At 38.6% G+C, this 26846-nt stretch overlaps 2 protein-coding genes and 1 pseudogene across 2 annotated transcripts; all 3 read right to left on the bottom strand.

The window, feature by feature from the left end:
* Positions 1-11985: 11985 nt before the first annotated feature.
* Positions 11986-13350, bottom strand: LOC109209661 (protein NYNRIN-like). Its single transcript, XM_019372974.1, has 4 exons — positions 13145-13350; positions 12896-13034; positions 12620-12822; positions 11986-12475 (listed from the first exon to the last, which is right to left on the bottom strand). The coding sequence occupies exons 1-4, from the start codon at positions 13348-13350 to the stop codon at positions 11986-11988; spliced, it is 1038 nt and encodes a 345-aa protein (XP_019228519.1).
* An 877-nt stretch (positions 13351-14227) lies between these two features.
* Positions 14228-15529, bottom strand: LOC109209660. Its single transcript, XM_019372973.1, has 3 exons — positions 15111-15529; positions 14573-15018; positions 14228-14457 (listed from the first exon to the last, which is right to left on the bottom strand). Exons 1-3 carry the CDS (start codon positions 15527-15529, stop codon positions 14228-14230), a joined length of 1095 nt encoding a protein of 364 aa, XP_019228518.1.
* A 1747-nt stretch (positions 15530-17276) lies between these two features.
* On the bottom strand, positions 17277-19036 carry LOC109209663 (annotated as a pseudogene).
* Between the last annotated feature and the right edge of the window lie 7810 nt (positions 19037-26846).

Raw genomic sequence — 26846 nt, 5'->3', positions numbered from 1 at the left:
GATTGATTCTGGAGCCACTCGCCATGTTTGTGCTATTAGAGAAGCGTTTGCTACATATGCTCCAGTTGGACCCGAAGAGACGCTTTCTATGGGAAATTCTTCAACGGTCAAAATTGAAGGATTGGCAAGATATTTCTGAAAATGACTTCCGGCAAGATGGTGACTCTGAACAACATCCTTCATGTTCCCAAGATTAGGAAGAACTTAGTCTCTGCTGGATTTCTCATTAAAAACGGGTTTAAGTGTGTCTTTGTATCTGATAAGGTTGTAATAAGTAAGAATGAGATGTTTGTAGGAAAAGGTTACCTCACTGAGGGCCTTTTCAAACTGAATGTAATGGTCGCTGAGAATAATAAAACTTCAGCTTCTTCTTACTTACTTGACTCAAATGATTTATGGCATATACGTTTGGGACATGTCAATTATAAAACCTTGCGGAGAATGATTAATTTGCAAGTATTGCCTAAGTTTGAATGCGAAAAATCAAAATGTCAAATATGTGTGGAATCTAAGTATGTTAAACATCCTTATAAGTCAGTTGAAAGGAATTCAAATCTTTTATACTTAATTCACATAGATATTTGCGACATGAAGTCAATACCATCTCGCGGTGGAAAGAAATATTTCATAACTTTTATTAACGACAGTACTCGATATTGCTATGTTTACTTACTTAATAGTAAAGATGAAGCAATAGACGCATTCAAGCAATACAAAAATGAAGTTGAAACGCAACTTAACAAGAAAATCAAAATGATAAGAAGTGATAGAGGTGGTGAATATGAATCTCCTTTTGAATAAATATGTCTAGAATATGGTATTATTCATCAAACAACGGCCCCTTACATGCCCCAATCCAACGGGATTTCGGAAAGAAAGAATCATTTATTAAAGGAGATGATGAACGCATTGTTGATAAGTTTTGATTTGCCACAGAACTTGTGGGGGGAAGCCATTCTTACGGATAACCGAATAATAAATCGAGTCCTCCATAGCAAAACGTAATAGATTCCATATGAAAAATGGAAAGGAAGGAAGCCCAACTTGAATTATTTCAAAGTGTGGGGGTGTTTGGCAAAAATGCAAGTTCCTAAACCCAAAAGGGTAAAAATAAGACCGAAAACCGTTGATTTTGTTTTCATAGGATATGCGACCAATAGTAAAGCATATCGATTTCTTGTTCATAAATCAGAAAATCCTGACATTCATAATAATACGATTATAGAATCAGATAACGCTGAGTTCTTTGAAAATGTATATCCATATGATAAGGAATGTGAGTCGATTGGTGAAGGATCTAAATGACCCCGGGAAGAAAAAAAGAAAGTACATTTAATCAGGAGGATCCAACACGTAGTAAACGTCAAAGAACGTCTACTTCATTTGGACCAGATTTTGTGACTTTCTTATTGGAAAATGAGCCTCGAACATTTAAAGAAGCTATGTCTTCTTCAGAATCGTTATTTTGGAAAGAGACAGTCAATAGTGAAATAGAATCCATATGGAACAACCATACATGGTAATTGGTTGATCTTCCTCCTGGAAATAAAACGTTTGGTTCTAACTGGATTTTTAAGAGGAAAATGAAAGATGATGGCACTATTGATAAATATAAGGCAAGACTTGGGGTCAAAGAGTATAGACAACGAGAAGGTCTTGACTATTTTGATACATACTCTCCAGTTACAAGAATTACGTCCATACGAATGTTAGTAGCATTAGCTTTAGTTTATAGTCTTGAAATTCATCAAATGGACGTTAAAATGGCCTTCTTAAATGGAGATTTGGAGAAAGAAATCTACATAGAACAACCTGAAGGGTTTGTGGTTCCAGGTAAAGAAAAGAAGGCATGTAGACTTGTTAAACCTCTTTACGGACTAAAACAAGCACCCAAACAATGGCATGCGAAATTTGACCAAACAATATTGTCAAATGGTTTTAAGATGAATGAATGTGATAAATGTCATTGTTTGCTTATATGTGGATGATATGCTGATAATAAGTAATGACATTGCCAGCATAAATGCGACTAAGCGTATGCTAACTAGCAAGTTTGATATGAAGGACTTGGGAGTTGCTGATTTAATTCTGGGTATTAAGATCCATAAGACTCCTTAAGGTCTGGCATTGTCATAATCTCATTATATTAAGACAGTACTTGAAAAATTCAAGCACTTAGATTTTAAAGTTGCAAAGACTCCAATTAACGTGAATCTTGCACTAGCAAAGAACAAAGGCCAAAACATATCACAATTGGATTATGCTCGTGTGTTGGGATGTTTAATGTATATCATGAATTGCACACGACCAGATATAGCTTATGCTATAAGTAAATTGAGTTGATACACGAGTAATCCAGGTCAATCACATTGGATGGCAATGAAACGAGTTTTGGGATATTTAAACCATACCCAGGACTTTGCTTTCCACTACAGTAAATATCCTTCGGTGGTTGAGGGATACTGTGATGCTATCACCGGTTCAACTGACTCTAAGTCCACAAGTAGATATGTATTCACTATTATTGGAGGAGCGGTATCGTGGAAGTCGTCTAAACAAACTTGTATTGCCTGCTCTACAATGGAGGCTGAGTTCATAGCCTTAGATAAAGCCAGTGAAGAAGTTGAATGGCTCTAGGAATTTCTTGGAAGACATACCATTTAGGCCCAAACCATTGGCACCAATATGCATACATTACGATAGTTAACCGGCAATTGGAAGGGCTGGGAGCGTTATGTATAACGGTAAATCTCGTCATATACGACGAAGACATAAAACCGTTAGGCAATTACTTTCTAAAGGAGTTATCACGGTTGACTTAAAGTCAAGTGATAATGTGTCAGATCCACTTACAGAAGGCCTAACTAGAGAGGTAGTTGAGAGATCATTGAGGGAAATGGGACTATGGCAGAGAAAAAGCATTGTGACGGTAACTCTACCTAGAAGACTGGAGATCCCAAGATCTAGGTTCAAGGAGATCAAACAAAGTCATTAACGACGGTTCAACATTGTCAACTAAACTTTTGGTCCATTCTCGTAATGAGACAATGTTCAGTACCAAGGATAAAGCATTAAGGCTTTTTAATGATTTCTAACTTTGATGCGGGGTATCTCAAATAGTGTATCTACGGGATGACATGTTTAGGAATCACCTATGTAAGTGTGAAGTGTTAGCCGCTTCAAGGAGAATTTTGTATGGCCAATTCTCTACGCACTTATAAAACCAGGCGGTGTTCATGGCTGAAACGAACACAACAATGAGAATCAAAGACGGTTAAGGGTTGATTGTGTGGCTTATGGTTGTCTAGGTATACAACAAAGTTCGACGGTTCAAAGATATCAAATCTATCGATTGACCGAGTATATCCGACATAAGTTCACTACGGAAAGTTCAAAGGGAAACCTACTTATCCAGATGCGATTAATCCTTGCTTGCGAATCACATAGTTTTTCATGCATATTTCCGTGATATAGCCATTCCCCATTTATGTGGGGGATTGTTGGATTTTTTAAGCTATTTTAGCTTAAAAGAGGATAAATGGGAAATGGAGGAAAAATAAAATATTTGAGTTTCCCTCCTTAACAAAGAGACATTGTCCCGTATTGGAGGAGGAAAAGACTTTTGATGGGTATATATACAATTGCTCTTCTTCTAGCTCTTAAAGAGTTAAGAAGAAGGCAAGCCCCGTGCCGTCGTCGTCGTCGCTCGCTCGGCTCGATTTCGGATTCAGATTTGGATTTGGTCAAATGATCGATTGATTGATTAATCTTTTGGATCAAATTTATTTGTTAATAGTAAATATTAATGTAATACTATTAAATATTTGTTATTTATACTAAATCCAAATTATCTCCTCTGCCCGTTCGTTTTTGTAACGGAAAAGTAATTTCTCTGCCTGTCTGTTTTTCGTGACGAAATATTAATTTCCTCTTTAATTTACGTAAATGGCCATTTACGTTATGGCCATTTTACGTAACTGACCCTCTTCGTTTGAGCTCAACATGTCGGGGCTATAAATGACAGTCCATTTTCTCAGATTTTCCATATGAAATTCTGAATTCTCCTCCTTTTTTCTGCATTGTTTTAACTACAAAGAAAGCAACAGTAAGTGTGATTTGCTAGCGATCATTGTGTTCGCTGAAATACTGGGGTTTGAAGTACCGCTACACCAATGTATAATTCGTTCTATCCTGGGAGGAAATAATTCACAACCTCGGGTAGTAGAAGGGGATTAAGTTCCTTAAGGAAACACTGTGAATTCAGTGGGCTCGGATTAAATTCTGTTTTTTTTACATTTCTGTTTATATGTTATTTTATTTCTCCAGAATTATTTTACAAACACAGTTTACTAACAGGATTAACTTATGCTTAACTATTGAATATTGTTACTTTTGTTATTGGATAAATGTTCAATATTGGTAGGCTTTGTTAACTGAGCATGTAATGTTTGTATGTTTTAACTTCAAACTTTTGGTTAATATATTGAAGTTATTTTTGTTATATTTTGGTTGTCATTGTTAATTGTTTTATAGTTTTAGCTTATTGAATGTAACTTATTTAGATGTGAAAGTTTAAAAGTTAAATTTATAACAGATTTAGTTTGTCACGACTATTTAACCAATCATTAAATTAGTGATGCAAAATTTGCCTGTGACAATACTTTTTGTGACAGAACATTCTGTCAAGAATGGACAGGTGAGAAAAACAAAATTGTCATGGAAAATTTTCTGTGACGTAATCAAACACAGTGGAGCTCCAGAATGTAGTGACAGATAATCGGTCACAATCTCGCAAAAATTTGTGACGGAAAGTGGATCCGTCAAACTATTATACCCCAACTTATGAGACGCCACCGATTTCGTCACAAACCTTAAATTGTGATGGAACTGTGATGGAAGTGTCCGTCTCAAATAGTGAATTTTCGTGTAGTGTTAGTCCGTTCAAAAAAGAATAATATTTTATATATTTAAAAATAATTTAACTTTAAATTTTTTATTTTACCCTTAATTATATGCTCTATAAGAATGATACTGGTTATCTTTACGGGAGGTGGAATCCATGCAATTTCCAATTGCCTCGGTTTAATCCACATAAGTTTTTCAGTTAATTAATGAGCAATAAACATAGGCATTAATCAGTGATTCAATATCTTGGACCGCGACACTGTGAAAACAAATAAAGTAAAGTTTTTTGGAAAAATATAGACTTCTCTAGAATAACCTAGTGTAGTATCCTTGATATTTATCTAGTAGACACATCTAGATGTTCTAGAATGTTGTGGGAAGATAAGGTTATCTAGTAGACACATCTAGATATTCTAGAGTGTTGTTAGAAGATAATGTATGCTAGAATCTTCCTTGTACATTATCTAGAGTCATATCTAGAATCATCCATAGACAAGTATAAATAGGGGGTGTCTTGTTCATTTGTAATCAACCCAAATTCAAGAAAGTCTTCTTCAATAACAAATTTCTCCTTTCAAAAATTTATCTTCTCTTTTCAAGCTTCCTCTTCTTTAGTTGAATCCTCAAATCTTAGTTAACGATCTTGGGCTAGAAGAAGGTCTTAGAAAAATACTCTTCTTCTGCTATTCTTTACATGGTATCAGAGCCATAAGTCGGCTTCTGTATTTCAAGGTCGGGTTAGTGGTTGATTCAACTAGTTTCTCTAAATGGATTTGGGTGACCGTACTAATGGACTGGGGTTGGAGTTCTTGAACCGGTCCAACTAAAAGGTATGGAAGACTTGTATGGAGGCATACCTTGTTGGTGAGGATTTATGGAAAGTTGTCAATGGGAGTAACACAAGTCCTCCTGCTGACGCACCGAAAAATAGCAATGCGCGAAAGAAGTGGAAGCAGATTAATGCTAAGGCGGAGTTTATCCTAAAGAGGTCTATCTCTCCTAATTTATTTGATCATATTATAAGGTGTAAATCAGCTCATGAAATATGGAGGACTGATCACGCCCAACTATGCCTTGTAAAAAGGACTACGCGGTTGCCGCAAATATAGTCCGGTTCAAGTTCGGAGTCGAATCCCACAGGGAACTAACCTATTTACTACAACTTTTAGTACCGCTAATGATAAGCTCAGACGATTTCTGCATGCAAGATTTTAATTGATAATGGGTAGGAATTATTTAACTAAGAAAAAATGAAAATAAAAACTATCAATAAGCAAGAATGAAGTTGAATTCAATGGTAAAAGGATCTAGAGTTACTGATTTCCCCAGTTGTCGGCTTAATTCCTGACACATTAGCTATAATCTCGCCGTAATACTCTATAAGGATGATGAGTTCTTGGTTAATGTAATTATCTCTCGATCAATTACGATAGTTTACTAGAAGCATTCTCTCGAACTACTCTAGTTAACAATTTATACAACTCATAATTATCACACCAAAGCTTCGTTATCTCTAATCCCGCTTTTAAATTTAAGTAATTAATCTTTTAATTTACCCAAAAGTGGCGTTGCTCAACAACAATCTAATCAAGTGTTCTTTCTCAAGCAACACAAGATAACTAGACACGATTAATCAAGGGCCCTTTCAATTAATCACAAGAAAACACATAGTCGAACAATTATAGAGTAAAAACGGCTCAATTATTTCAAAACGTAATCAAGACTTCAACCAACAATTGGTTCCATCAACCGTAGATGATAGGTTTAGCTACTCATACTACTAAACAAGATTACAATGTAAAAAGTCATAACCAACAATGGAATTAAGAAGAAGAAGATGAAAAACTCGTAGAGGATTCTCCGTCTTGTTCCTTGTGTGTTCTTGCCTTTCAAAATATTGTGTAACCCTCCAAAAGTCATTCTTTGATGTATTTATATCACTTAGGGTTGCTAAGGGGCGGAATTTTCCAATCCAAGTTCGGCTGGGAGAACTAGATTCCGCGTCTGACTTCGCACAGGGCCCGAACTTTGACGCGGATTCAGCTTTTGAAATTCTTTCATTTCGCGAAGCGATCCGTGCCTTTGCTTCGCTTAGTTGTTTTGTGACTTCACTTTTCTCCTTTTTTGCGTCCGTTTTCGTGCCACGCACGAAAATAGACGAGCTCCCAATCTTCAAGTTTTCGCCTTTTTGCAATAACTTGATATCTTTTGCTCCATTATCATTCAAGCTATGCCTACAAATAAGAAATATGTAATGAGTATAATTCACTTCAAATATCATGTAATCTCTCGCATTTCACGCGGAAAATTAGATGAAAATACACTCAAAATCATACACTTTTGGCCATTCATCACCGCCCCACACTTAGACTTTTGCTCGTCCTCGAGCGAATAAAATTATGTGCTTAGGCAAGAAATACATTTCAAAACATACTCAAGCATCACATCAATGACAATGGTTTATATCAACCCTTAAAACCTAGCATAAACACTCTTCATACTTTTCCTCAAGCTTTACATCATGCCAAGACTAATTAAAGTAATTGTGTGACTCTCTCTAACACCCTAGCCTCAAAATCTGACTCCAATACATCCCAAACTATGACTCGCTTCTTGTGCCAACTCAAAAACCAAGGCCTTTACCAATCTTTTGCAAGTCATGTGCCCTCACCAATAAACCAAAGAGAGAAAGTAGTCCACACACTCAAACATGAATTTAAGTATATTTTAAGGACTCTCCAATTGAATGAATTCGCTCACTCTCGCAAAAATAACTCATATGCCACCCAAGTTTATACCATAGGCTTGCCCGTAGTGTAAGAGTTGACTAAATTAAGTTCGCACAGACTCGGATCAAGTAGGACTTTGTAGGTTGTAATGTAGGCTAAGGGACGGGTATGATATATTTGGAAAAATAGTGACTATCCCTCCTAAGCATTTTAATACACTACACTTCACTTTCAAACACCTTCTCATCACGACCAAGTCAATATCATGCCACGAACCAATACATGATTAGGCCTTTCTTCTTTAAGAATATCATCATGTAGATGCTTACTGGCCCGGATCAATACATGGGAGGTGTGCTACCAAATCTATTTTTTTTCACTCCCCCTAATTTTTGGTGTTTCCAGCTAGTAATTCATTTAAACACAACGCGCCTTCTCGGCCTTCCTATGGTTCCACTCAAAAGTTATCCGGTCTCTCTCTTTACTCTTATAGCGACTTAAGTGCTTTTGGAGGTAAAGGGTGAACAAGATTTGATTAAGAACAAAGGGAATTTAGCTTGTAATGTGGGTGCCAATGAAAAGGTTTACAGGCTCAAAAGGGTTGACTATGGGTAATATTAGCACTGATTAACAAAAAAAATGGCTCAATGGTCAATCAAAGAAATGCCTATATCATCTCCTAGTCTAACGATACTTAATCATTTCGTTTCGACTCACACACAGGGCAAGTTCTAGACTAGATCGGGATGGCACATAATACAACTCAAACTTCTTACCTCGCACAATGCACATGACCTACTTAAGACGGCTCAGACCCGGCTCTCAAGTTAACGCAGCTAAGCACAGTCATCATAAAACTAATCCATATAGGAAGTACATAACAAGAGTCAAAAGATGAGCCCAAGAGTTAGAGTAAAGTCACATATATTCTCAAGGCATATAGTCACAGGCCTCAAGAAGAAAGTACTCAGCACAAATGCTCAAGCTCTAAGCCCCAACATAAAACATGTCCAATAAAACATAGATACTCAAGTTCTTCCCATTCTATTATCAGTTGAAAAAAAACAAAAAAGAAAAAAAGAAGAAAACAATCTGTTTATAATTTTCTTTAGACTTTAAACCCTCAAGAAAACTGTCTACGCAATCCATCGTCGGACAAAGTCCACAATTTCTTTTACAAAGTTTGAGAAAGGAAAAAAAACTACCTAAGACTACCCGGTTCAAGAAAATGGCATCCTCGGGAAAGAACCGTGGTTTAAAGAAAACCTGGGATTACGCCAATAAAAATCTGACTACAATTATACAATTACAATGGCCTTGAGTGTGATCATGACAAAATGTATCACTAGCAATTGAACACATGCCACAAAAATCAAATTCTGACACCCCCACCCCCACTTAAGAGAGTGCACTATCCCAGTTGCACAATATCACAGAAGCAAAAGAGAAATATCCAATAGTAGAGTAGGTGTCAGAAACTCCCTCATCATATCTCGGGGGGGGGGGGGGAGGGACCCGTAGCAAACCTCGGTCCGCAATGCTGATGGATCCTCCAATACGACACCAGCTGTGTCGAAGGCTGCTATCATCTCACCCTCCCTAGTCGGAGCAGCATCCCCAATAGCCATTTCTCGAACCTCCGTCGGCTCCTCTGTAGCAGTGCTATCAGTAGCACTCAAAGCAGACAATTCCGCATCCCCCGGCTCCTCAAAGTCTGTCTGGACTCCAATGTGCCGTACCTCTCGCTGCCCACGAACAGCCTCGAGCTACACAGTGAACTGCTCTCGCATACACCGATCTCTAGTCTCCTGTGTGGCTAGCAAAGCACGGCCTCGTGCCTCCAACTCTGCTCGCAACTGCTGAAGTGCGCCCTCCATATCAGTGGTGCGCTCGCCATGGCCCTTTTTCTTTATAGTCGCTTCTGATGGGTCCTGAACAGAGCAAATATCATGGACCACCGACTCGGTGCTTCCACATATCTCATCTTCCTTTTTAGTCAATTTGTATTTAGCAAGCAACGCAGTCAAAGTATGCACAAAATAGAGTGTCCACTGCATGTTCTTTCTGGTCTTTGCCATTTGACTTCGCAAGATGGCTCCAACGTTCGCCGCAATACCTGTCATCAGGGCATATACCAAGAATACTCGCTTCCAAATCACAACAGACTTGTGTGTTGCTGGCATGAATCTGTTGCAAACCCAATTTAACCATATTCGTGCCTCCTTGTTCATGTACGTCTTTGCCAACCCATCAGACGCTCGCCAATCAGCTGGTCCAGATCCCCCACACAAGACCTCAAGTATGTGGTTCACATTCGGTCTTGCCTCTCTCCTCCAGTACTCTGAATCGGACTGAGCAGCTATGCGGTAGTACTTATTTATTGCCGAGGCAGAGATATTAACTTGAGTCCCACGAACCCAAACAATGTCATTGCCCCTGTCAGGGTCCCAGTTAGCATAAGTGTGCAACCAAGGTACAAAGGTCTACTTCAACTTAATTACATTGATATGAGGCTACTTAGCATCATTGAAAATCAAGTGGGTGGGACGACGCACACGTCGTGCACGTCGTGCCTAAGTTGGTCGCGGGTTGACATTTGTTCTAAAACGAATGCAATTTAAGTGCAAAGACCCCCAAACGGCTACCCCACACTCAAGAGATGTTCATATTACCAAAACAATGAGTCTTGCTACTCAGGCTTCACAAAACCTATAAAATTCTCATTCAGGCAATTTTTCGAACATCTTATATGCATAATTTCTACCCTCATGTATCAATGCAAGTAACATGTGTTTTGCCCTCCCAATTTGAGTGAGGTGGAGGGAATTGTAGTTTACACCTCACTATGAATAACAACCAACAAAATCTAGAGAAAACTATGCTCCAAAATTCAAAATTCAATTACTTTACCTAAAATAAACCGTAACAAAAAATTTCAAACAAGAAAATAACTACAAACTGATGCTGGGTGGGGGTGGGGGGTGGGGGGGCGAAACTGGGTGAAAACAAAACAAAGAAAACGTAAAACTGGGGGAAACTGAGAATGAAACTTGGAGAAAACAAAACAAAAACCTAAAAAGTAAAAGAACAAAATAAAAAAAAATTAAGCAAAACACTCACCTGAGCGTTGAGGGGGAAAGGCAGAACGAGGGGTGGGGATTGGGGATAGAGGAATTGACGGGGTGGGTGTGAGGGAGATGAAACAGGGGTTTGGGGTATTAGAAGTAATATACGGGAGTAACTATTAGCTTTGAAGAAGAAAAAGAAAAAAAAATAAAATTAACCATTCGCGAAGTGGGGCGGGCGATGCCCCCACTTTACTGTTTTTTTCTTGTGTGGATGGCCTGGGCCGCGTCTGCCTTCGCACTAGACGCGGATTTAGACGAGCTCAGTGCTGGCCATTTTTTTAGCTGTTCTAATTTAGCCACTTTTGGCCCTTTTTTTTATGATTTCTTCACCCAGAATCATTCCAATTTGCAAAATCTCATCCATGCAGCATCTATAAACATGTCAATATTTTCACAATTCAAAATCAAATACGAAAAATAAAGAAAACCACAAAAATTGGCTTGCCTCCCAACAAGCGCTGGATTTAACGTGGCGGCACGACGAATTACAACAAACCATTTGCATCCCAGGAAGCGCCTGATTTAACGTCGCGGTACGATGCAGGCTTTCATTATTTCTCTTCGCTAGCGTATTGGGGCTCTTCCAAAGATATCACAACTTTATCCCCCTTCTCTTCGACCATTCGAAGGTAATGTTTCAACCTTTGCCCATTCACTTTAAACTTATTTGTTCCATCTTCGGATTCAATTTCTACAGCTCCACTTGAGAACACTTGCACAACTCTAAATGGTCCTGACCATCTATAGTTCAACTTACCCGAAAACAATCTTAATCTCGAGTTGTATAACAACACTAGATCTTCGGGTTTGAAGTTTCGATCTAGAATGTGCTTATCATGCATCATTTTAATCCTTTCTTTGTACAATCTTGCATTCTCAAATGCATAGAACCTGAATTCCTCGAGTCCATGTAACTCTGTGACTCTACTTGTGCCTGCGGTCTCCATATCTAAATTCAACTGCCATAGTGCCCACAAGGCTTTATGCTCAAGCTCTACCGGAAGATGGCATGCTTTTCCAAATACCAACTTGTATGGTGACATACCAATTGGAGTTTTAAACGATGTGCGGTACGCCCATAATGCATCATCCAGCTTCTTTGTCCAATCAGTCCTTGTCGCATTCACTATTTTGGTCAGGACACTTTTGATTTCCCTGTTGGACACTTCCACTTGCCCGCTCGTCTGTGGGTGATAAGGTGTGGCAACCTTATGGCGAACTCCTTATTTTTCTAACAGCCTTGCGAATGCTCTATTGCAAAAATGGGTTCCACCATCACTGATTATAGCTCTCGGGGTGCCAAAACGCGTGAAGATATTTTTCTTTAGAAAGCCTGTCACTCCTTTGGCATCATTTGTTGGGAGAGCCACAGCTTCAACCCATTTGGAGACATAGTCAACTGCTACCAATATGTATTTGTTACCATACGAGCTGACAAGTGGCCCCATAAAGTCAATCCCCCACATGTCAAATACCTCCACCTCCTGAATTGTAGTCATCGGCATCTCGTGACATCGAGATATGTTGCCTGTCCTTTGGCACTCATCATAACTTTTCACCCAAGCATGGGCATCCTTGAATTTAGTTGGCCAATACAAGCCCGATTCCAACACCTTCGCCGCTGTCCTAATTCCTCCAAAGTGCCCACCATATGGTGAAGCATGGCAAGCCTGCAAAACAGAAGGTTGATCTTTATCGGGGATACACCTCCGGCTTATGTTATCTACACATATTTTAAAAAATAAAGGTTCATCCCAATAATAAGACCGACAATCGCGAAAGAACTTTTTCTTTTGAATTGAAGAGAGTTCATAAGGTACAATACCGCTTGCTAAATAATTAGCAATATCAGCATACCATGGCGTCTCCTCCATTGTCACGGCTAGTAACTGTTCATCGGGGAATGTCTCTGTTATATCTTCAACCTTTACCTTCTTTTCAGCTCCTTCCAACCTTGAGAGGTAGTCTGCTACTTGGTTATCTGTCCCTTTTCTGTCACGGATCTCCAGATCGAATTCTTGTAGCAAAAGAACCCAGCGAATCAAGCGTGGCTTTGACTCCTTCTTTGTTATCAAGTACCTAATTGCTGCATGGTCAGTATAAACAATAAATTTTGAACTAATCAAGTACGACCTGAATTTGTCGAATGCAAAAACTACGGCCAACATCTCCTTTTTTGTCACGGTGTAATTGAGCTGTGCACCACTTAGCGTTCTGCTTGCATAGTAAATTGGGTGCATCAGCTTGTCCTTTCGCTGCCCCAAGACTGCTCCTATAGCATAGTCACTTGCGTCGCACATGAGCTCGAACGGTTGCTCCCAGTTGGGTGCAACAATGATGGGTGCAGTCACCAGTCTCTTCTTCAGCTCCTCAAATGCCAACCTGCAACCATTAGAAAACACGAAGGGCAGATCCTTTTCAAGGAGTTTACATAAAGGGTTAGCAATCTTAGAGAAATCTTTCATGAATCGCTTATAGAACCCGGCGTGCCCAAGGAAACTTCTCACCGCCTTGGCCGAAGTGGGCGGTGGAAACTTCTCAATCAGGTCAACCTTAGCATGGTCGACCTCAATTCCTTTACTGGACATTCGATGCCCCAATACTATCCCTTCGTGTACCATAAAATGGCACTTTTCCCAATTCAGCACTAAATTTGTCTCCACACATCTTTTTAGCACTCTTCTTAAATTGCGAAGACAGTCTTCGAATGAATCCCCCACCATGGAGAAATCATCCATAAATACCTCCATAATATCTTCAACCATAGTGAAGATGGCTAACATATACCTCTGGAATGTAGCCGGTTCATTGCAAAGGCATTCTCCGAAAGGCAAAGATACCATACGGACAAGTAAAGGATGTTTTCTCTCTGTCTTTAGGGGCTATTGAGATCTGATTGTACCCCAAATATCCATCCAAGAAATGGAAGTGAGATCGCCCAACCAACCTGTCCAACATTTGGTCAATGAATGGCAAGGGAAAATGGTCCGCCCGGGTGGCTGTGTTCAATTTCTGATAATCCATGAGAATCCGCCACCCTCTGACTGTACGAGTCGAGATCAACTCGTTATTCTCATTTTGTGCGATCGTCATTCATCCCTTCTTCGGCATACACTGAACAAGGCTGACCCAATTGCTGTCAGAGATGGGGAAGATGATACCCGCATCTAACCATTTGATCACTTTCTTTTTCACCACCTCTTTCATATTCGGGTTCAGCCTTCGTTGATGTTCTCTAGAAGGTTTGTGCCCTTCTTCCAAGAGAATCTTGTGCATGCAAAAGGCTGGGCTGATACCCTTTATGCCTGCCATGGTCCAACCAATAGCAGTCTTATATTCCTATAACACCTATAAGAGTTGCTCTACCTGCACAGCTATCAAACCAGATGATATAATAACAGGTAAAGTAGAATTAAGCCCTAAGAAAGCGTACCTGAGGTGAGCTAGAAGCGGTTTCAAGTCCAACTATGGTGGCTCCTCTATCGATGGTTTCGCAGGTGGTGTTGCTCTTTCTTCTAAGCGCAGGGACTCGAACTGTGGTTCCCTTTTCCAGAACCCTTGACCCTCGAGGGCCATGACCCACTCCGCCAACTCTTCACCATCCATCTCTTCCAAATTCGTCAAACAGGCTTCTAACGGATCTTTGACATTAAGGGTCTCATCCTCCTCTTGCAGTATTACATCCACAACCTCCACTAGCGAGCAATTTACAAATTAGTTGGGTCTCCTCATAGACTGTTGAACATTGAATATTATTTCTTCATTATTCAACCTCATTTTTAACTCTCCAGTCTCACAATCAATCAATGCTCTCCCAGTGGCTAAAAAATGGTCTTCCCAGAATAATTGGTATCTCTTCATCCACTTGACAGTCAAGAATAACGAAGTCTGCAGGGAATACAAACTTCCCCACTTGAACAAGCACATCATCCAAAATTCGTATCGGTCTTTTGACTGTGCGATCAGCCAGTTGCAGTAACATTGAGGTCGGTCTAGCTCTGCCGATGCCCAGTTTTGTATAGATTGCCAAGGGCATCAAGTTGATACTGTCTCCCAAGTCACACAATGCTTTAACAAAAGCATAACTCCCAACGGTGCATGGGATAGTGAAACTACCCGGATCAGACAATTTTTTAGCCACAAGTCTTGTCAGTACCGCGCTGCAGGTCTGAGTCACAGTTACAGTAGACAGGTCCTGGAAGTCAATTTTTCGAGATATCAGGTTCTTCATCATTTTTGCATATCCTGGCATTTCCCTCAAGCATCCATCAGCGAAATATTTAATTGAATTTGTCTGAGCATTTCCATGAATTTCCCGTATTGATCATCTTTCTTTTGCTTTGCCAACCTCTGAGGGAATGGTGCAGGAGTCAACCTTTGCCCACTGCTTTGTGTCTTTTCTTTAATAGAAGCTTTTTCTACCACCTGTTCTAAGAGTTGTTCACTTTCCTTCTCCTTACCCTTGTCAACATGTGCCTGCTCAATTACAACCTCTGTGAGCTCTGCTGACTCGTCGGTCTCTAATGTCACTGAAGTAGTTGGCATTGTCTCTCTCCTAGATTGAGCAACTTCTTGCTCTCTGTCTAAATCCCTTCCATTCCTGAGACTCACTGCCATTAGCTGATTTGGGTTCTGCTCCGTTGGATTGATGTTTCTATCTGCAGGCAATGTTCCTTGTGGGCGATTGTTCAAGGCCATAGATAGCTGTCCCAATTGAGTTTCAATGCCTTTGATTGCCGAATCATGTGCAGCTAACTTTTCTTGCATCTTTCCATTTGTCCCAATGAGTTATTGTAGCATGCCCCTGATTTCTATCATGTTACTGTCCTACTGTTGATGAGGCGGTTGGTAGGCCAACTGTTGCTGGTGCTGCTAATTATAGCCATGCTGCCTTTGATAAGGCACGACTTGGCCTTCTGGTCATGTTCCCCCTGGATTGGTGTTGTGTTGTGGCTGGTTTGGTCTGTACTGCTGATTCTGAGGTCCCCATTGCTGCCCACCTTGCCTCCAACCTCTGAAATTATTGACATAATTCATGTCTTCTATGAAGCCCTGGTTGTCATTCTCTCCACTCTACGAGCACACGTATGACTGGTTTAAGCAGGGAGTGCATAAGCCTCCATTTGTCGTATCAACAATGTGCACCTGCTTCGTACCCATCTCATCAATTTTCTTTGTCAGTAAGCTCATCTGGGTCATGAGAGTGGCTATGTTTTCTGCATTTGAATTGTTTGGGTCAAGAACAGAATGCACTATTGGTGTGAGTGTCATACCTCTCATCATCCAGCCTGAATTCTGAGCCATCTTGTCAAGAAGAATCTTACACTCTGTGAATGTTTTGCTCAAGAATGCGCCCCCAGCTGAAGCATCTACATTGGCCTTCAGACTGTCTGCCAACCCCATATAGAATCTCTGTCCCAACATGTGATCTGGAATGCCATGGTGTGGATACTTCACTAGCATACCCTTAAACCTCTCCTAGGTTTCTTGCAAGGTCTTAGTCGATTTCTGCCTGTACTGCAATATCTCATCAATTTGCCTCGCAGTTTTGTTGGGAGGATAGAACTTGTTTAAGAACTGCTTGACTAGTTCCTCCCAAGTAGCAATAGAGTTTATTGGGAGCGAATTCAGCCAAGTTTGAGCCTCCCAGTCATTGGGAATGGGAACAGTAATAGTTTAATTGCTTCAGGAGTCACATTCGGCTGTCTTTGAGTGACACAAATTGATAGAAAGTTCTTCAGATGTTGTTGTGGGTCTTCGATGTACGACCCAGAGAACAACCCCTTATTCTGCAACAGGTGCAGCATGTTGTTGGTAATCTGAAATGTCTCCGCTTGTATCTGAGGAACTGCAATTGCGGTGGCCATGTTATCAGTAGTTGGTTGTGCCCAATCATAAAGAGCAGCTTCCGGCATAAGAGGTGCTACCACTCCATTGTTTGGGTCAACACGATCATTCCTAATTTTTCCGTTGATGTTGTCCACATCATCCATCTCAATTTCGAGTTGGTCTTTTTGTTTTAACTGTTTGTCCTTCTTGTTAGCCCGATTCAATGCCCTGAATGCGTTCTCGGGATCTGAGAGTCCTTCAAAAAGTTCACCAGTCCTCAAGGAGCTTCTAGGCATGCACCTGAGTCACAGAAGAGTTCAAACGTGAGAATTTCAATGGAAATTTTTAACACCACAGAAAATTGATCTAAACTAAAAATCACTTTAAGGGGGAGTGTGAAAAAAATAAATAAAGTTGTTTTTTGGGAAAAATATAGACTTCTCTAGAATGTCCTAGTGTAGTATCCTTGATATTTATCTAGTAGACACATCTAGATATTCTAGAATGTTGTGGGAAGATAAGGTTATCTAGTAAACTCATCTAGATATTCTAGAGTGTTGTTAGAAGATAAGGTTTGCTAGAATCTTCCTTGTACATTATCTAGAATCATATCTAGAATCATCCATAGGCAAGTATAAATAGGGGGTGTCTTGTTCATTTGTAATCAAGCCAAATTGAAGAAAGTCTTCTTCAATAACAAATTTCTCCTTTCAAGAATCTCTCTTCTCTTTTCAAGCTTCTTCTTCTTTAGTTGAATCCTCCAATCTTAGTTAACGATCTTGGGCTAGCAGAAGGTCCCAGAAAAATACTCTTCTTCTGCTATTCTTTACGGGCACAAGACCATTTTGAGAATGGTGAGTGGTCTAGTGGTGGAAATTGTAAAAGTACGGAACCAGTGAAGGAAGGTGAGTTCAATTTGAGCGAGATTACCAAATTCTACATGATTACTCTGCCTAAAATTACATGATTCAAAGGAGGTTCAATTGAATCTCCTTTGCCACTGTGAAAACAAGATAATAAAAACAATTTTCAATACTATAAACTGTTGAATCTTGTAACATTTCTAGTGTAGTGAGCAAAGTGACTTAAGTCACACACTTGAGTACTCTATATGGCATTGTCTCTACGCCACTACCGCTCCAACGGATAGAACTGCATTTCTTGAACCCCTTGAATGTCCAAAAGAGAAAATTGATCTTTTAATTACTCTGCTACAACTGCTACCTTCACTAGGACTAACATCAGGAACTTTACTCTGCTGCTGTACAAGCTCTTCAACTATCAAGTAAAGTCGTCCATTGGCTGCTGAATCCATAGAGAAAGATCTCCTAATGGGCTGGACTGCAAATTGTTCATCTTTTTTCCTTATGTTAATGCACTCATCCCCATGCTTGAAACATGACTAAACTTTTTTGTTTTCTTTCTTGAAATTTTCGGATCAATTTGTCTAGAAGTAGGGCTAATCAAGAAATGCCCTGATAATGTTGGATTCGCAGGAATAGTATTGTTTTCTGCTATTTCTATTATAACATAATCTTCATCTCTGCCTGTGAAATTATCAAAGTAAGGATATTGATCTTGACGGAGCATAGTTGTTATGGCTGATGAGATGCTGGTTCTGCAAAGTGGACAATTTGCATTATTTTGAAGCCAAACATCAATACAATCAATGTGAAAGACATGACCACAATTTGGAATTTTCCTTAGTTTCTCATTGTCTTGGAAGTCATTCAAACAAACAACACATTCACACGAACATCTGGTTTTCTCCCCAAGTATTATTGCATTCTTTCCTTCCCTTTTCTTGTACTGAAAAATGGGGATTGATCGAATTACAGATTCGTCTAGTCCGTGATTTTCCACTGCAGGGGAGTAAATTGTTAATGGATCTTCAACACGACGCCTTCCAGAGTAAGAAAACTGCCTCAAAAGATCAATTGTGTGCCAATTCAAACAACATTTTATGACAAAAATGTAGTAACTAACCAGTAAGAAACCAGTGGCCAATATACCCATGATGGCGACGATTATGGTTGGAAAGCCTGCATGTGAAGAAGAAGTTGGAGGACTTTTAATGGGAGAAATGGATTCAGAGTAGTTTTGAGTCACCAGATTCATGAGATAAGTTATGTAAACAAAAAGAGGGAAGAAATGTTAAGTAGTTTGGACCTTGAATGCACATGAACATGGTACGAAAGCTAAGTGTCAAATAATTGATCGATGAGAACAAAAATGTGGTGGAAGTAACGAAAAGCTTATTGGAGAAATAGTACTGAACTACTAATACTATCAAAGGAGACAACAAATGAAATGAACGAACACGTAAGAATTAAGGAATTGCTCCATTTTAATGCGAGGGGGAGGAAAAAGACAGAAGGATCAAAGTCTGAACGTAGAGGACATAGTTGGTGAATATTGTCTCTGCCTTCAATTAGAAAAGCTTAAGTCAATTTATAATTTAAAAGATATTGTAATTTAATCGATTTTAACGAATTACTCATTTTTTCAGATGATCAGCTCATTAATAAAGACACTTGTAATTGCTTTTCAGATGATCTATTTATAAAAATTTACATCATCAATGTATGGAACTATCCAAATCTAGAGCTATGGCATTCTTTGGAAAGTGATTAAGGGAACATTTGATAAGTTAATCCATCCTTAATCATCAAGGAAGAAACCAAAACATTAAAGTTTTCTATGGCACATGCAACCCACAACTGATGAAAAAATAACCTACCACCCATCCCCAAACATGGGGTTGAAGGCACATATCTAGACTTATATTCACATGCATGATTAGGGGCGGATATGCCAAGCCGCCCCAAGCAGTTTCAAGTAGTAGGAGATATCGTTCGATTTTTTTTTAGTAGATATGTGTATAGTTAATCAATAAAATAAATTTATTGGGTATAAATGTGAAAAATAATACTATTGATTGTCATTATAATGATATTGTTAAAAATTGTAGCTCAAAGTAACAATATAAAACAAGAAGATAAGTAGAATAAGAGAAGAAGAGATTCATCAAGTGTTCAAGTGTATTCCATCTCACATTTCATGCCTCTATTTATACTATTACATATGAAGGTTACAAAATCATTGTCTTAAACATGGCATTAACAATTGAGATCATGGGGGAAGATCATGGGGAGGGGTTATGGAGGTGTGGGAGTTACAATCATAATGGTGATGAGTAGTGGGAGGTAATTTACATCATGGGTGAAAGTAGTGGGAGTAGTGGACATCCACATTTACTAAATATTTTGTAACAGATATATTCATTTGTTTAATTTTTAAAATACTAGTTTCTCTACATGTGCGTTGCACGTAAATTTCCATGTCATTTTTAGGCATTTATATATATTAAAAATTAATTAATGCATATATATATTTGAAAACATTTAATTTAATTGAATACTAATTTATAAATTAAAATGTACCAAAAGCTAGAATTCTCGTGTAATCTTAAGATATTTTATGAATAAAATCATAAAAATATACTCTTTGACCAACTCTATTTCTGTTCTTCTAGCCATTTGTGATATTCTCCGTATCCTTCATCCATACTAATATCAATTGTCTTGTCAAGGTTGGTTGCTATTCGCTGACTTCAATTTTGCTCTAATCATATTTTGGAGCCAAAGATTGAATTTCCCATTTTTCCTAAGCATACAACACATGTTCATCCAACCTTCCATACATTGTGATGCCTGATTACACACATAAGCAGAAAGGATAATGATTGTAATCTAATGGAAATAGAGTAAAAATGTCAAAATAAGGAGTTGAAACCATTTTGCAAAATGAAGAAAACAATAAGGAAAGTGAAAATGTCCAAAAAATTTAATCCAACAGATGTCTCGTAACAATAATTACTGCTATCCATTAGTACATATTTATAAGGGAATCATGAACTTCAGAGCATTTTCTTAAACATTTTTAAATTGGTTTTGATTCTTCCATATCAAAAGTTGAACTATACAGACACTTGTGTTTCTCTGATATGAATCCATCTTCTTCTCCACATAAAATACGTCTACTGCAGTAATTCCAAACATGTGCTTCTATAGTTGCATCACTTTTTTATTTAATGATTTTTAGGGTATGGACACTTGTTATATGATCCAGTGAGTTTTACATATCTATGCTCTAGGAACTTCTACAAGTTCCATTTATCTGTCATTCACCTCCTTTTATTTTCTCACTAACTTCTACTCGACAAAAAATGTTTAGAAGTAACACGCAGGAGACATTAAGGAAGGCTATGCTATCATTCATCCCAGCTAACTCAATATACATAAGTAAAAGTTCTAGTAGATATTTCTTGTCAATTAAAGGAAGAACGTATTCTTTATGTATTAAAGCCTTCAAAGAGATCATATAAAACTTTTTTTTTTTTATTATAGCTAAGCCAATATATGGTTAAAATATGCCTTCTATTGAAACATAATACTATTGCAAAGTGACTTGAAGGAACACAACTTTTCAAGAAGAGACACTTTTAGTTATATCAGTTTTCTTCTCTCACTTTTTTTATTTTTTATTTTTTTATTTTAGATATTAATTCTAGTATATTTTCTTATTAAATAATTCTTATTAGGATAAGTAGGATATTTAGATTATTTAGAAGGGATCGACAATTATTTGCATTAGACGCAGCAATAATAGTCAAATCCACAAGGGGTCCGACTATATACATAATCGTATGGGACCAATATTTACGTTTATGTCGAGTCATGTAGTACATAATTTTTAAATAATAAATATAATAAAAAAAATTGAGTAATTAATATTTACATGTGAAAGTATAAAGTCCAATTAAATGATCAATATGGATAGTCGAACAATGACTTATTTGTCGAGTGTCACTGTCGAGGTTAAAATTTTTAATTTATTCAAAAACTTTAAGGCTTTAGAACAAAAACTCGTACATGTCTTATTATGTATAGTATTTAAATTATAACTACTACCTCACGTCTACTATGACTATAGNATCAATATGGATAGTCGAACAATGACTTATTTGTCGAGTGTCACTGTCGAGGTTAAAATTTTTAATTTATTCAAAAACTTAAGGCTTTGAACAAAAACTCGTACATGCTTATTATGTATGATTAAATTATAACTATACCTCACGCTACTATGACATGTTATTACATCAAAAGTTTAAAGATTTGGAAAAATAATAAAATAAAAAATTGTGACTGCACAGGAAAATCATAGTTGGAAGATTTGGATACATAATCGAATTAACCTGGAGCAAGGGTTAAAATAAGAACAAGAAGAAAAAATAAACAGTGATATGGGATAGATCATAAGTAATTACAATAATATTTTATTACCTGAAGACATGTATTGCCCTTGTTGTATCACAACTTCACAAGTCAAAACGAAAAGCAATAAAGTAATTAAGCACATAAGCCTTACAAGCTTATATGAAGCGCTGTGACTGTTAAGTGTTTGAAGGCTGAAGTGTTGGCTTTTCTTCACACATATCTTAGATTTTTTAAAATTAAATAGGATATTTAGTTTAATAAAAAGGGTAATTTGGTAATTTAACCTTCAAGTTAAGGGCTTCATGCTTTTAATATAACTAGTTTCTCCACACAAACGTTGCGCGTGTATTCTGTCTCAATGGGTATAATTTTTTTCAAATTATATAAATATTATATATAAAATTGTGTTGAGCTATATAATAAAAGTGAAAGACAAAAGTGTAAGTACAAGAAAATGATAGATTGTTGATTCTATATAGCCATTCAATAAAAATTAAGTAAGAAATTCTACCTTAAAAGTAGCAATCATTCCAGTCATTATATTTAATTTAAAATTTGTTCAAGTTTTTATAATTTCATTATTTATGTTTCACAAATTATAGTACTTCCTTTTTAGTTCTAGAAATAACATATAACCAATTGTAGACTTAAAAGTTTTTCTGAACTTTTATGGAAAGCTATTTATTATCTATATTAAATACAAATAGAGTTAGCTGACTGAGAGAAAATATTGTTTTATTTTTCAAGCGAGCAAAAGCAACGCGCTCTATTTATTTAATATATAAAATGTTATAGGAATTGTCTCCAATAATTAGAAATTTCGAATCCAGCTTCTACATTTTGAATAACCTACTTTTCCTTCGTTTTGGAAAGAGCCTTCTTTGTCTATCCATGTGACGACCCAAAGGGGGTCATCACCTGTTTTCTTACCCATTCCGTGCTTCCGAGGCCTTGAAAACCTCATTTTTTTAGTCGCCTCAATTTCCGTGCGCAGTCCGGGCGCGTAGCCGGAAAGCTTAAATATGAAATTCTCTGAAAAATGCTAAAATTTGATATTAAAAAATGAATAAATTTGATTACGGTCAACATTTTGGGTAAACGAAAAATATGGGACTTGGGCGTATGCCCAGAATCGAATTCCGAGGTCCCAAGCCCAAGAAATGAATTTTTGAGTAAAATTATTTTTCTGAAATACATAAAGAAAATTAAAATGAAAATTGGTTAGAACGTGTTGGTATCGGGCTCGTATTTCGGTTCTGGTGCCCGGTACAGGTCTTATATGTGGTTTAAGATATTTCTGTGAAGTTTGGTTGAAATTGGAAGTCGTTTGACGTGTTTCGGACTTAAAACTCTAAATTTGAAAGTTTATGAAGTTTGAAGAAAAACTAGTGATTTTGAGGTTTGATTCGTTGTTTTGATGTTATTTTGGCGATTTGATCGCACAGTTAAGTTCGTAGGATGTTGATTAAGTTAGTGCATGTGATTGGTTAGGAGCCCCGAGGGCTCGGGAGTGTTTCGGAGGTGTTTCAGAGTGATTTCGAACTTAGGAAAATTGCAGAAATTGGCTTCAGCTGTTGCAGGCAACTTCTTCTTCGCGTTCGCGACGCCTCTTCCTCGTTCGCGAAGCTTTGGACTTTTCCTTCATCGCGTTCGCACCTTGACCTCGCGTTCGCATAGAGTTATCTGGCCCTGAGGGACTTAGCCTAATTTTACTCTTCGCGTTCGCAATAATGTCTTCGCGTTCGTGTAGCTTTGTAAGTCCCTTCTTCGCGTTCGCATCAGTACCCACGCGTTCGCATAGACCAATTCCTGGAACCCCAGCATTTCCTTCTACGCGTTCGCGCTTCCCTTTCCGCGTTCGCGATGCCCTGCCAAGTTTACCCTTCACGAACGCGACCTTCCTTCCGCGAACGCGAAGGGCAATTTCGCCCAGTTATATTTTTAATTCCAAAACAGAACAGTGACGGGATTTTCATATCATATCACGAACTCCTTCTTCTCCAAGGTCCTTGGGCGTCCATTGAAGCTCTCTTTCACCAACACTTCTTGGGTTAGTAAATTTCAACTCGTTTTCTTCATTTTCCATCAATATCTATTGAATTGTTAAGCCTAAAACATGTAATTTAGGGTTACAATTGGGGGAAATGGGTAGAGTTAGAGCTTTTTACTTTTTCTTGATTTAGACCTCGTTTTGGGGTCGAATTTGGAAATAAATTATATATTCGTGCCCGTAGGGGAATGGGCGATATGAATTTGGTCCGAACCTCGTGTTTTGACCAAGCGGGCCCGGAGTCGATTTTTGGGATTTTGGGAAGAATGATGGAAAAGCTATAATTAGGCATTGGGTTTGATTTGTTTAGCCTATATTGATGTTATGAAGTCATTATTGTATAGATTTGATTGATTTGGAGCCGAATTCGAGAGGGAAAGCGGTTGTTGTGGATTGACTTGGCCGTGAAAGTTTGAGGTAAGTGTTTGGTCTAACCTTAGCTTGAGGGAATATGTGTTGAGTCTTATTTGCTACTTGCTAAATGTCGAGTGCGATGTATAGGCATGATGACGAGTATCTATACATTGGTGTCTAGCATGACCGTGAGTCTTTATATTGCGAATATTTGATTTTGTTGTATCTCCCATGCTTAATTGATGACTTCTATATGATATAAAGAGCATGTGAAAGAAATTGTGATCTAAGAACTTCGAGGAGCATTGGCTCGAGTTGTGAAGTAAAAGTGAGAAAGAGAAGAGATCATTATGTTGCCCCTTTGCCGGGCTATTGTTTAGTTGTGGTTCCCTTGCATTGTGTTCTTAATTGATACGGATGTTTAGGTTGATGATTCTTTGTGTTGGGTAAGTATTATGGTTATAGCTGAGGTGGTTAGGTGTTGCAAGTTTTGTTATAGTTGAGGTAGTTAGGTGTTGTAACAAGTTTGGTTATAGTCGAGGTAGTTAGGTGTTGTAACATGTTTGGTTATAGTTGAGGTAGTTAGGTTTTGTAACAAGTTTGGTTATTGTTGAGGTTGTTAGGTGTTGTAACAAGTTTGGTTATATCTGTTTCTCCCTTGTCGGGACGTAATTACCTATGCTGTCGAATTCATTGCCGGTATAGTGTAGACCTTATTGATCCCTTGTCGGGACTCTTGTTATGGTTGTTGTTAATATTATATGTGGGTCGGGTTGCACGCCGCAACAATATTATATGTGGGTCGGGTTGCACGCCGTAACAATACTATATGTGGGTCGGGTTGCACGCCGCAATAATATTATATGTGGGTCGGGTTGCACGCCGCAACAATACTATATGTGGGTCGGGTTGCACGCCGCAACAATACTATATGTGGGTCGGGTTGCACGCCGCACCAATATTGTATGTGGATCGGGTTGCACGCCGCAACAATGATATTTCTGGATCGGGTTGCATGTCGCAATAATGCTAAATGATATGGATCCGGTTGCACGCCGCAACAGTGTTGTTATATATTGGGATCGGGTTGCGCGCCGCAACAATTATTGATACAAGTGTGTTTATTTTGGATATTAGTTTCTTTTGTTCGCTGTAAATTCTAAGCTGCTCTTAGACGATTACTCTGGATTTACTGTTAATACTGGTATACCCCTGCAGCATGTTTCCCCCTCCCATCTTTACTTTTTTATTCCTGCTTTTCTTTCCGCTGTATATTATATAACTGCACAGGTTTAATTGGTAGTCCGGTCCTAGCCTCGTCACTACTTCGCCGAGATTAGGCTAGGCACTTACCAGCACATAGGGTCGGTTGTGCTGATACTACACTCTGTGCTCTTTTGCACAGATCCAGGTATTGGACAACATCAGTAGTTGGAGGGCTTTCTTCAGTCCACCCGGAGACCCAAGGTAGACCTGCAGGCGTTCGCGGGCCCTGGCGTCTCCCTCTGTTTCATTATCTTTTGTTCAGAAACAGTTTATTGTATTTTTCTTCAGACCTTGTATGTACTAAATCTTAGATAGTCTGTGACACTGTGACATCAGTTCTTGGGTAGAGGCTCATATTGTATTTCCGCATTTTTATTCAGTTTCTTTAATTTAAGAATTCCGCTTAATTATTAAATTCCATCGTTTGCATGCGATTGCTGATATTTGTTAAAAGAGGTAATGTGTTAATGAAAAAGGTAATTAAGGTTTGGCTTGCCTAGCTCCCACTAGTAGGCGCCATCACGACTCCCGAGGGTGGGAATTTTGGGTCGTGACAAGTTGGTATCAGAGCTCTAGGTTACATGGGTCACACAGTTCACAGACAAGCTTAGTAGAGTCTGAGGGATCGGTACGGAGACGTCTTTATTTATCCCCAGAGGCTATAGAGTTAGGAAAAGTTTCACTTCTATTCTTTCCTGTCGTGCGATTTTGTTCTCTCTGTGCTAAATTGAAACCTCTACTCTTGTCCTTTCGCGAATGGCGATGTCACGTACCGCTTCTTCAGCCGGACAACAGCACAGACCGGTGGTAGATCAGCGACGTCTTCGGAGGCTTTGTGGAGGTTAGATAAGTTTCGCCAAATTTTCACTACTACATTCAGCGGTGCATCTACCGAGGGTCCCCAGGAATTATCTAGACAGCTGTCATGAGGTTCTCAGGGACATGGGGATCGTGGAGACCAATGAGGTCGATTTTGCTACTTTTCGCTTGTCTGGATCTGCCGAGACCTGTTGGAAAGATTATTGATTGCTCCAGCAGGGCTCTATGGCTGTTACTCAGTATGAGACCAGGTTCATTGATCTAGCTCGTCATGCTCTTGTCATACTTCCCACTGTGAAAGAGAGTGAGGAGGTTCATTGAGGGACTCGTCCAGTCCGCTCAGTTAGCTGGAGGTGGAGGTAGAGGTATTAGAGGTGGAGGTAGAGATGCTAGAGGTGGAGGTAACGGTATTAGAGATGGAGGTGCAGGTATGGTTCTGGTTTGTGATAGAGATGCTTCAGTGTTATTTGATCCTATTCTACACTGT

This window comes from Nicotiana attenuata, unplaced genomic scaffold (assembly GCF_001879085.1).
Source record: "Nicotiana attenuata strain UT unplaced genomic scaffold, NIATTr2, whole genome shotgun sequence".
Lineage (NCBI taxonomy): Eukaryota > Viridiplantae > Streptophyta > Magnoliopsida > Solanales > Solanaceae > Nicotiana > Nicotiana attenuata.
The sequence above is the reverse complement of the archived record's forward strand: the minus strand, read 5'-3'. Positions and strand labels throughout refer to the sequence as shown.